Raw genomic sequence first — 12,514 nt, 5'->3', positions numbered from 1 at the left:
GCTTTTACTTCCGGGTACTGAGGGAATTACATCCGCTCCGTCATCCACATCTGCTCCGTCACTCTCTCGCATCTGCGCACATCATACTCCACAAGCAAACTACATACGAATGCGCAGGTACGCTCCATAGTGTCGGCTAAATGCCTCTCTCATACATCGCAGTCCTATGTCTCTGCGCTTGCGCACCTCTCCATGCAGACTCAGTGCACATTCGTCAACCTAACCCATAGCTTCAGCTCAATTCCCTATCCACGTGCATGCGCACCACAGTCCGCATCTCTACAACCTGTGTGCATATGTATATATACACACATAGATCATCCATATTTAGAGAATAGATCCTACTATCATTATGTGTGTGTATGATATGATCCCCTATGTTACTAGGAAAACTATTCAGGTTGTATACAAGTTATTGTTGCTGTGGGATTGACTGTATTGGTGTGACATCACTTTATCTTGTGACAGGCTTGTAATTCATATATTTGTGGAGGCAGGTGCCCTGGGTGGGGTTCCCCTCTTTTTTGAATACAGGAATGGTGAGTGTGCACTATATTGCGTATCTCTTTTGTCTTTGGTATAGTACTTCTATGGCTGGAAACACTCCCTTATCAATCAGGCCCTAGTGCTGGGACCTAAAATCTCCTGGGGCCGTGTTCACACACAGATTCCGGACAGAATTCAGAGATGCATTGACTTCAATGGACTCTGCTGAGGAGTTCTGCTAAAACTATTGACAGGTTGAATGTTTTTGCAGAATCCGGAATGCAGAGTTTCCGCAGTGGAAAATTTGCTGTGTGAATCGGACAGCAAATATTCCTTTCACCCCAATATTAACCACCGCCCTGACGACCTAGTACTCAAAGACACCTGTACTCCCGTGGAAATTTTGGTCCCCGCCGTGCGGGGATCGGACCGGGATGCCTGCTGATATCCATCAGCAGGCACCCCGTGCAAACCCCTGTGGGGGTCCTGACAACCCCCATGTCGGCGATCGCAGTTTGCGGCGATTCCAGGTCAATCGGGTCTCTGGTGACCCAGAAAAAAAATAAAGGGTGAATGGGGCTGTCCGAGACAGCCCCATTCACCCTTACCCAGCAGGAGTGAGGTGGCACGGGTGCCACCTCATGATCATGTGATTGAACGGTTGGAATGACCGACCAATCACAACCCTGCTGGGTGGTGATTTGGGTGGCGATCATGGTGGCGATTGGGGCCAGTGGGGGGTCTCTTGCCTCTCCCTGGTCCGGAGGGGGTCCCTTCTGGTGCGGCGGCGGTGACAGGAGCAGCAGGAGGGACAGCAGTGGCGGACCCGGCGGCAGGATACAGCAGGAGGTGAGGCCTATTCACCTCCTGCTGTTGCTTAGCAACAACACTCAGCATGCCAATGCAAATCCTCAATTTAGGCCTCAAATGCACATGGCCCTGTCTCACTTTGGATCCCTGTTGTATTTCAAGGCAACAGATTAGGGCCACATATGGGGTATTTCCGTACACTAATATGCTGGTGTTGCCCCATACTTTTAATTTTCACAAGTGGTAAAAGGGGGGGGAAAAAAAAGGCTCCCAAAATTTTTAACGCAATTTCTCCCAAGTCTGAAAATACCCCATATGTGGGCGTAAAATGCTCTGAGGGCGCACAACAAGGCTCAGGAGTGAGAGCACACCGTGTACATTTGAGGCCTAAATTGGCGATTTGCACAGGGGATTTTACAGCGGTTCTGACATAAACGCAAAACAATAAATACCCACATGTGACCCCGTTTTGGAAAATAAACCCCTCACGGAACATAACAAGGGGTATAGTGAGCCTTAACACCCCACAGGTGTTTTATGAATTTTCGTTCGAGTTGGATGTGAAAATGAAAAATAAATAAAATTCACGCTAAAATGCTGGTGTTAACCTATATTTTTCATTTTCATAAGGGAGAATAGGAAAAAAGCCCCCAAAATTTGTAGCTCCATCTCTTCTGAGTAAGCACATACCCCATGTGTGGATGTAAAGTGCTCTGCTGGCGCACAACAATGTTCAGACAAGAAGGAGCGCCATTGGGATTTTGGAGAGAGAATGTGTCCAAAATCGAAGGCCATGTGTGTTTACAAAGCCCCCCCCCCCCCCCCCCACGTGACCCCATTTTGGAAACTACACCCCTCACTGAATGTAATAAGGGGTACAGTGAGCATTTACACCACCCCACAGGTGTCTGACAGATTTTTGGAACAGTGGTCCGTGAAAATGAAAAATTAAATTTTTCATTTGCACAGCCCACTGTTCCATAGATCTGTCAAATGCCAGTGGGGTGTAAATGCTCACTGCACCCCTTATTAAATTCTGTGAGGGGTATAGTTTCCAAAATGGGGTCATGTGTGTGTGTGTGTGTGTGTGTGTGTGTGTGTGTGTGTGTGTGTGGGGGGGGGGGGGGGGGGGTCCACTGTTCTGGCACCACAGGGGCCTTTGTAAACTCACTGGCCTGGTCTTCTATTCCAACCAAATTCTCTCTCCAAAAGCTCAATGGCGCTCTTCTGAGCATTGTAGTTCACCCGCAGAGAACTTTACATCCACATATGGGGTATTTACATACTCAGAAGAAATGGGGTTACAAATTTTGGGAGGCTCTCTCCTATTGCCCCTTGTGAAAATGTAAAATTTGGGGTAACACCAGCATTTTAGTGGAAAAAAAAAAAAAAGCACTACATTTTTCATTTTCACGTACAACTTTAAACAAAAAAAGACGTCAAACACCTGTGGGGTGTTAAGGCTCACTGGACCCCTTGTTACCTTCCTTGAGGGGTGTAGTTTCACATACTATGCCATGTTTTTTTTTTTTTTTTTGCTGTTCCGGCACCATAGAGGCTTCTTAAATGTGACATGCCCCCCAAAAACCATTTCAGAAAAACTCACTCTCCAAAATCCCATTGTCACTCCTTCCCTTCTGAGCCTTGTAGTGCACACGCAGAAGACTTGACATGCACATGAGGTATTTCCTTACTCGAGAGAAATTGGGTTACAAATTTTGGGGGGGCTTTTTCTCCTTTTACCCCTTGTAACATTTCAAAAACTGGGTCTACAAGAACATGCGAGTGTAAAAAATGAAGATTTTGAATTTTCGCCTTCATTTTGCTGCTATTCCTATGAAACACCTAAAGGGTTAACACACTTTCTGAATGTAATTTTGAATACAGTTTTTATAATGGGGTATTTATAATATGAAGACCCCTCAAATCTACTTCAAAACTAAACCGGTCCCTGAAAAATTCCGATTTTGAAAATTGTGTGAAAAATTGGAAAATTGCTGCGGAAGTATGAAGTTCCTGAGACAAGCAGAGGTGTCAGCAGAGAGCACTTGACAGAAAGAAAAGAATAACTCAACTTTAGCAGCTGATAACTACTGGAAGGATTAAGATTTTTTAATAGAAGTAATTTACAAATCTGTTTACCTTTCTAGAGCGAGTTGTTAAAAAAAAAAAAAAAAATTTAAAAAGTTTTTCCCTGGAATACCCCTGTAACCTAATGTAAAAAGGGCCTAAGTTGTATAACTATTCAAGTGTAGAGGACAACTGTCGGGTGTCACTAGCTGAGGACAGGCTAATTTGTTTTTATTTTATTTTTTTAGGGGGTCAGCGTCAGCTACCCAGATCTAGACTTTTTTTTAGGGTTACAGATGAGAAGATAATTCTCAGGCACGTACCAGGTTTTCTTTCTAAAAGGTGTCTTCTTACTTTCATAGAAGTCAAGAAAAAAATTCTACCCTTTTTTTTTCTCAGAACCCCAGGGATCCACACTTTATATTTGAGGAATTATGCTCAGGTACCTGGAAGCTAGTATGGGGTAAAAAGGCCTCAAAAGACACAGTGGTAGGCAGGGCTGTGGAGTCGTACAAAATTTTGGGTACCTGGAGTCGGAGTCGGCAAACAATGCACCGACTCAGACTCCTACTAAATTTAGATTGGAATAAAAAAAAAAAAAAAGTAAGTTTAAATGTCCCAATTCACAAAAAGTTATAATTAATGACTTTTCTACTGTAAGAATAAAGACCAATGCATGCAGTGCCTCACGTAACCGCAAAACGAGCACGTTAAGTGACCGTGAAGAAGCATTTACTATATGGCACGTAACGCACAATTAGGAGCGGCAATACTTATACTTTCAATAGTGTTGTGTTCTGCTGTTACAGGGAACCCATGGGTAACCTAGCCTCTCACTGATAAGGGATTAAGTAAATATGTTTTTTGCAGGACTAGAGACACTGGAAAGGGAAGGGAATGGACGGTCAATAGTTCAAGACTGAAGCTGTAAACCATTGGAAAAAAGGTTATAAAAACTTGTAAACTCGATTGCTAGCTTAAAGGGGTACTCCGCCCCTAGACATCTTATCCCCTATCCAAAGGATAGGGGATAAGATGTCAGATCGCCAGGGTCCCGCTGCTGGGGACCCTCAGGATCGCCGCTGCGGCACCGTGCTATCATTACTGCACAGAGAGAGTTCGCTCTGTGCGTAATGACGGGCGATACATGGGCCGGAGCATAGTTACATCATGGCCCTGCCCCTCATGATGTCACAGCCCACCCCCTCAATACAAGTCTATGGGAGGGGGCGTGGTGGTCGTCACGCCCCCCTGCCATAGACTTGCATTAAGGGGGTGGGCTGTGATGTCACGAGGGGCGGGGCCATGGCATCACGCTGCTCCGTCCCCTGTATCGCCCGTCATTATGCACAGAGCAAACTTGCTCTGTGTAGTAATGAAAGCGCGGGACCCTGGCGATCTGACATCTTATCCCCTATCCTTTGGATAGGGGAGTACCCCTTTAAACATGACTATGGGATTCTACTAGGGAAATTAGGTTTCCCTAATATTATATATACTGCCCTATCTTCAGCGGCAGATCAGCACACAAACTGTTCCATACAGTAGACTGTTGGCTTCCCGGCCAGTAGTCCTGTGGTAGTGACATGTATGTTGCCTTTCTATCCTTCAAGGAATGTATAAAATACATTCGCATATTAATACAGAGGAGTCGGAAGTACAAGAAACTTCGGAGTCGGAACATTTATCTACCGACTCCACAGCCCTGGTGGTAGGTGGATTAAGTCAGCTATCGTGGAAGTTTACAAGGGCAGTCTCTTCATTATGGGCCGGGAAAGCAGAGACATCTCCTAATCGGATCTGCAGGGCGGCTACGTGGTTGAGCCTTCACACATTCATCCATCACTACAGAGTAGACATGCTGGCCAACAAGGACTGCTCCTTTGGGGGCGCAAGGTCCTTCAGGCCGTGGTCCCTCCCCAGAGCTACTTATCTGGTATGGCTCCATATTTGGTGCCCTCATGAAGGGAGATACAGTGGAAAGATGGAATTATTAGGATAATTCGGTTTTCCTGAATCACCACAACAGCCCCCCATTAGATTGCCCCCAATGATCCTATAGAAACAGGAAGCATAAAAAGGTTAAAAAAAAGGCCCCACCCCAGACAACCCCTCATTGATTACAACTTACCAAGAAGCAAAAAATAATACTAATAATTAAACATGGTACTTAGGGGGGATTAAAAGGGTGCTGTTGTGATGATTCAGGAAAACCAAATTATCGGCAAGTCATAATTCCATTTTTTCAATTCATCACCACAACAGCACCACATGAGACATTTTAGACCAAACGCCAAGTCATGCAATGAGCTCACATTAAGTTTACAATGTTTAAAAAAGGTGTGAGGAGTAGCCCAGCTTGCTGCTCTGCAAATCTGTTCTAACAAGGCAGAAGACTTTTCAGCCCAGGAGACAGACAAAGTTCTAGTAGAATGAGCTTTAAGGTGTTCCGGAACTTGCTTCCCTGATCTTTTATAAGCCTCCGAAATTGCTGACTAGAAGCTTTTGAAGCTTTCTTCACCTTGTTAGGACCTTGGAACTGAAGAAATAGATTTTAATCCTTTCTCCAATCTTTAGTTTGTTGAAGGTAATGTAATATAGTCCTTCTCACATCCAAACAATTAAAAACTTCTTTGTCGTCTATCGGTGGGTTAAAAAATGTTGGCAAAGCAATGTCTTGTGACCTATGAAAGTTCGAAACTACCTTAGGATAATTCTGAAATTAAATCCAGCATGTCTACCTGTCTTCTAAAACAGTTAAGTAAGGATCTTCAATGGATAGTGCTTGGATCTAACTTACCTGTCTTGCTGAAGTAATGGCTGTTAAGAAAACGGCTTTCCAGGTAAGACATTTTAAAGAAATATTTTGTATTGGTTTAAAAGGGATCCTTGGATAGACTAGAAAGGACCAGATTTAAATCCCACAGAGGCGAGAGGTTAGATATTTTAGGTTTTAACCTGGCAATGGCTTTAAAGAATCTCTTCATCCACTTATGGTCCACAAAACATGTATCAAAAAAGCGCCCAAGTTCTGCAGTTTGGACCTTCAAATGTACTCAGGGCCAAGCCCTTGTCAAATCCGGCTAACAGAAAATGTAAAATTTGAGGAATGTCCGGTTTTAATGGGTCTGGAGGATGAGGACCACACCAGGAAACATATTTCTTCCACTGTTTCCAGTAGATCGCTGAAGTTGTGGACTTTTTACTCATTAAAATGGTGTCAATTACCTCAGAAGAGATACCTTTTTGTCCTAATATTGCCCTTTCAAGAGCCATGCTGTCAATTGAAGATTCTTCAGATCTTTGTAATATAGAGGACCTTGTAGCAGAAGATCTTCTCTCGGGGGAAGAGGATAAGGCTGATCCACTGCTAGCTGTTGTATTCGAGAAAACCATCCCCTCTTCGGTCATCTTGGTGCTACAAAAATAACTGTCAGACTCCATTCGAATTGTTCATGGCATCTTCCCGATTAGGGGAAAGGGAGTGAAGGCGTAGGAAGTCTTGAAGCCCTATGTCTGCTGAAGGGACTCTATGCAGTCAGGCCGATCGCCTGGAAATAGGGAAGAGAGTCTTTTTTACCTTCTTTTATTCTTTTTATTCTTTTACCTTTTTATTCTTCCTGGAGCTCCCCATTGGGAACACCTGAGGATTCAATTCCCATTCTCCAGGGTTGACCCAATGACGACTTTAGTAGTCTGCTTGGATATTTTCTTTGCCCTTGAGATGAACGGCAGTAATGGATAATATCCTTTTTTGCCCCAAAAAATATATTTTCCGCCAGGTCTTGAAGGGATCTGTGCATTGCTTCCCCTTGATGACTCAGAAAAGCCACTGCAGTGGCATTGTCAGAGTAGATTTTTACATGACAGTTCGGAACAAGGGTGGTTGCCGCCTTCAGTGCTTTGAAAACCGCTAACAATTCTCCGAAGTTGGGTGAGAGAAGATTAATTTCTTCCGACCAGACACCCTGAAGAAGCTGATCCTGCACATGCGCCCCCTGTCCCCCAACCTGTCAGACAGGCATCTGTCGTCAGTGTGATAGGAGGAGGACTGATCCAAAACACACACCTTTGGTGAGATTTTTCTTCTTCATCCACCACTTCAGAGATAGTTTTACAGCAGGAGAAATCACCATCTTTCCTTCCAGAGAATGTTGAGACCGATCCCAAATTTTTAGGATGTGTTTCTGAAGAGTTTGTGAATGGCTCTTGCTCCCAGGTACTTCCGGAATGCAAGATGTCATGGATCCGAGTAGAGACATGGTGTTCCTGATGGAAGATGTATCCTTTTGATGAAAATTCATGACCTTTTGGATTAGAAAAAAAAAAAAAAAAAAAAAAAAAGAGAGAGAGAGTCTTGAATTTCCTGACATAAATAGACACTTGTTCAAACATTCGGACCTGAGATTTGTTGTGACAAATTTTCGAGGTGGCAGAGAGACCAACTCTATTTTGAATCCGTGAGCCAAGGAATTGAGGGTAAACAGATTTCGGGTGACTTCCTTGCATTGATGGAAAAATAGAGCCAGATAACCTCCCCACCCCCACGAAGGAAACATCACTGCTGCATTTTTTTTTCAGAGAGGTTGGGGTTGAGTAAGAACTCGCGACCTTTTCCTCCCTTAAGGAGTAAAACGGAAGGTGGAGTTACCCTACCTTTATACGATGCTTGTCTATTCTTGAAGGGACGAAAAATCTTTAGGTTTTGCCAATTTCTCTTCTGGAAAACTTTTTTTTTCTGTTGGCTGGCTGCTGTAAAATATTATCCAAGACAGAGCCAAACACAAGTTTACCTTCAAACGGTATAGAACATAATTTACTTTTTGAAACAATCTTCCTGCCAGTTTTTCAGCCACAGTGCTCTTCTAGCTTCGAGTTAGATAGAGCTGCAGACTTGCCCGCCATTCTTATTGATTCCACTGACACATCCACAAGAAAGGTAGTGGCTAGCTTTAGCATGGGAATGGTAGAAAGCAGTTGCTCCCTAGGAGTTTTATTTCCAACACGACTCTACAATTGATTTAACCATAAATAAAGAGCTCTGGCCACACTTGTCACTGCAATATTTGGGTTCAATAAGGCTGAACAAGCATTCCAATTTTTACGAAACAAGCATTCCATTTTCCAATCTAAAGGGTCTTTCAATTGCGTAACATCCTCGAAAGGAAGAGTTTTTTTTTCTTACTACCTTGGCAACTTGAATATCAATTTTAGGAGACTCATTCCACAAATTTGTATCGTCACAATTAAACAGGAAACTAGATCTAAATTCCTTAGGCATCACTAGTCTCCTGTCAGGTTCCTTCCATTCATCCACAATCAAGCTTTCAAGGTTTTCATGGATAGGAAAAAAGGTTGCTAATTTAGGCTTAAGACCCGCAAACATCTCATCCTGCACAGTCTGAACTACCAGAGTCTCTTCAATATTCATAGCACTCCTAACAGTATCTAAGAGGGTAACCGTATCCTCTGCAGAGAAATAATATCTTTTATCTTCCACTTTTTTTAGAAGCGGAAGGTAAAACATCCTCAGATTCCACATCAGGCAAGCCAACATATACATCCGAATCAGAGATTGAATCAACAGGTACATCTTGCCTGGATTTTTTTAGTAGCAGGAGGACCAGCGGTGGATTGAGAAGGAAGAGCAGCAGCCACAGAGCCACACTTGCTGACATATCAAATTTTTTTATTCATCCATGAAAGACTCCTGCTGAACAATCCTAACAATACATGAGACACAAAGGGCCTTCACATATCCTTCAGGCAATTTTTCAAAGCATAATGCACATTTCTTAGGCTTAGCTTTAGATTCTTTAGGTTTTCTCAGGGTCTCCTTGTCTCCCTAAAAAGGAGAGTAGGACAGCCAATCAAAAAGAGAAAGAAACCCAAACAAGCAAAAGTAAGTGAATCCATAGACCAGATAGTCTTCCCCTGCTCCACAGAGTCAGAGCTTAGCTTCTATAATGACAAGAGACAAGAAAATGGAAGGCTTACTACCTCAAATACACACCCAGATTTGAATTTTGGTGCCCAAACGCTGGCGTCCGGACTTAGATTGTCCCTGGCATGAAGTTTCAGATTCCACGCCATACAGGAGACAGGACTTCCGGTCTCCAGCAATCCCGGCATGCCATGCGCTTGCCGACGTCACACACACCAGTGCCGGAACCCGCCGAAGACCAGAAAGGACCAGCAGGGACACGCGTGCGCCCAAGGACCTGCCAGAGCCTATCCTCTACACCACAATAACTCCCAGAGCCGGGGAGATCGAGGGCCCGGAGAGGCATGCCGCAGTGTGCACGCTACCCGGAGCAGTGCTACAGAGGGGGAATGAATGGATGCCAACCTCCACCATTAAATAAGATCCCGACGCCAGCCCCAGGATCCAGAGGTAAACCTCAATGCTTCTAATAGGAACAGGAAACACTGTGGGGTTATCTGGGGAGGGGCCTTTTAACCTCTTTGCGCTTCTTGTTCCGATAGGATCATTGGGGGAAATCTCATGTGGTGCTGTTGTGATGATGAATTGAAAATAGGGAATTATTTATCGTTAATTCAGTTTCCACTAATCCTTTATGACGGCACCACTGTAACTCCCACCCTATATTGTTGGTGTTGGGTTCATTATATCTCACATCCTGGTAGTAATTTGAAAAGCACTGGGATGTGTAAGGGGAGTGGCCCTTTTAAACCTCTGTTTCCTGTCCCTACAGTGATGGGAGGAGCAACCTCCAAATTTGGTGCAGTCATCAAGGATTAGTGGAAACCGAATTAACGGTAGGAAATACCGTATTTATCGGGGTATACCACGCACCGGCCTATAACACGCACCCTCATTTTACCACGGATATTTGGGTAAAAAAAGTTTTTTACCCAAATATCCATGAAAAAATGAGGGTGCGTGTGTGCGCGTGTATACCCCGATACACCCCCAGGAAAGGCAGGGGGAGAGAGGCCGTCGCTGCCCGCTTCTCTCCCCCTGCCTTTCCTGGGGTCTAGAGCGCTGCTGTCGGCCCTTCTCACCCCCTGGTTATCGGCGCCGCTGCCCGTTCTGTCCCACTGACTATCGGTGCCGGTGCCGATAGCCAGGGGGAGAGAAGCGGCGCCGACAGCCAGGGGGAGAGAAGGGGCAGCGGCACCCATTGCCGGCGCCGCTGCCCCGTTGCCTCCCCCCATCCCCGGTGGCATAATTACCTGAGTCCGGTCCGCGCTGCTCCAGGCCTCCGTCGTGCGTCCCCAGCGTCGTTGCTATGCACGGTGCGGCGCTCTGACGTCATGCGCCGCGCCGTTCAGCGCATAGCAATGACGCCGGGGACGCACGACGGAGGCCTGGAGCAGCAGAGCAGCGCGGACCGGACTCAGGTAATTATGCCACCGGGGATGGGGGGGGGGAGGCAACGGGGCAGCGGCGCCGGCAATGGGTGCCGCTGCCCCTTCTCTCCCCCTGGCTGTCGGCGCCGCTTCCCTCTCCCTGGCTATCGGCGCCGGCACCGATAGTCAGGGGGACAGAACGGGCAGCGGCGCCGATAACCAGGGGGTGAAAAGGGCCGACAGCAGCGCTCTAGACCCCAGGAAAGGCAGGGGGAGAGAAGCGGGCAGCGACGGCCTCTCTCCCCCTGCCTTTCCTGGGGGTGTATCGGCGTATAACACGCACACAGACTTTAGGCTAAAAATTTTAGCCTAAAAAGTGCGTGTTATACGCCGATAAATACGGTAATTCCTTTTTATTCCTGCTTAAAAGTAGTATTGAGCAAGTGGTGGTGACCACAGTAATTTTTGTTTTTGTGTATTTGGATTTTCCACCTCAGGTTCTGGACCCCATAACTCTTTTTAGAGGGCTCAAGCCATAAGAGGGCTTGATTTTTACTCTGCTCCTAAGCATGCATCATACCACCTTACTGCATTCATCACAAACATTTATGAGAGAGTGGGAGGAAGAGGTAAAAAGGGAGTTTGGAAGATTCTTAAAGGGAATCTGTCATCAGCACTGACCTGTTGTTCAGGCTTGTAATGCAAGTGACGTTGATGACCATGATACTTTCTCCGCTCCGTGCCTCCATTCCACTACAATCCCAATTTTTTGGTTCATGCAAATGACCTCCTTAGTGCACAGGGGGGGCAATTCCCAGCACAAGGGAGGAGGCATTACCATGAAGATGTGACCCAGACATCACCATGCAGCACCAAGCCGGTCATTTGCATTTACCGAAGAACCGGAATTATGGCAGGACAGAGGCACAGCGCAGGGACCGGTAAGTATAATTGTCATCAGTGTCACCTGCACTGCCAGCTTGTACAACCGATTAGTGCAGGCAACACGGATGACAGATTCCCTTTAATGCTGTGAACCATGAGCAGCATGAAACAGAGACAGACTACTGTGACATAACAACCAAGTGTAATTTACTCTGAAACCATGTGCTACAGTGTATTGGAATAGATCATTCATTTTAATAAGGCAGGCTGTTTCATGATGCTTGAAGCTCCTCACAGGTTCCCTTTAACAAATAAGCAGTTACATTGTATAGTTCATGTACAGATATGATTTATAAAAAAGACTAGGTCATTTTTGCATTGCATCATGCAGCCTTAACCCAAAATTGCATCAGGTCTTCTAGTTTTCTATGACATTTCATTTGTAATTCTGACATCCCATAAGTCCTTTGCTAAACTAGTATAGAGTGAAAAATGGCATTTACCCAAACAATACAGTATTTTGCATTGACAGAGATGTATTTTTGTACTTCAACTTAGCATTATGGTATTTCGGCTTAATAACGTAACCTTATAAGAAGATTATTCTCTAAAGTAAGCCGCTGAAACTGAAAACTACATTTCAAATTTGTTAAAAGCAAATGCAAAATTCCAAATGCATTTAATTTGACATCTTCTTAAATGCATTATAAAGAGAAAAAGTATCTACCTCATCATAATGACTTTTTGCAAAAAGCAGGGCACATAACTCTCCGTACAAAGCAGCTTTGTTTGCATGCTGCCCATGCTTGGCTAGCTTCTCCATATAGCTCTGAGCAAGTTTAAAGGTTTCTTCTCCCAAGTGGTATTTACAGTTCCCGTTTCGAACATGCAGCAACCTAAGGAGAAAACATTTAAGATAACACATTCAATTTTAACCTTTTTAAAATTA

General features: G+C 44.9%; 1 protein-coding gene across 1 annotated transcript in view; it reads right to left on the bottom strand.

The window, feature by feature from the left end:
* The window catches only part of APPBP2 (amyloid beta precursor protein binding protein 2), an 83,265-nt gene that overhangs the window by 18,744 nt on the left and 52,007 nt on the right, over positions 1-12,514 (bottom strand). Inside the window, exon 5 of the mRNA XM_056556711.1 lies at positions 12,293-12,461. Coding sequence (XP_056412686.1) covers positions 12,293-12,461 — 169 coding nt within the window. The remainder of the gene's footprint in view (positions 1-12,292; positions 12,462-12,514) is intronic.

The sequence above is a fragment of the Hyla sarda genome, chromosome 2, assembly GCF_029499605.1.
Source record: "Hyla sarda isolate aHylSar1 chromosome 2, aHylSar1.hap1, whole genome shotgun sequence".
NCBI classification, from domain to species: domain Eukaryota; kingdom Metazoa; phylum Chordata; class Amphibia; order Anura; family Hylidae; genus Hyla; species Hyla sarda.
Note: the sequence above shows the minus strand (reverse complement) of the source record. Positions and strands in the feature narration are given on the sequence as shown.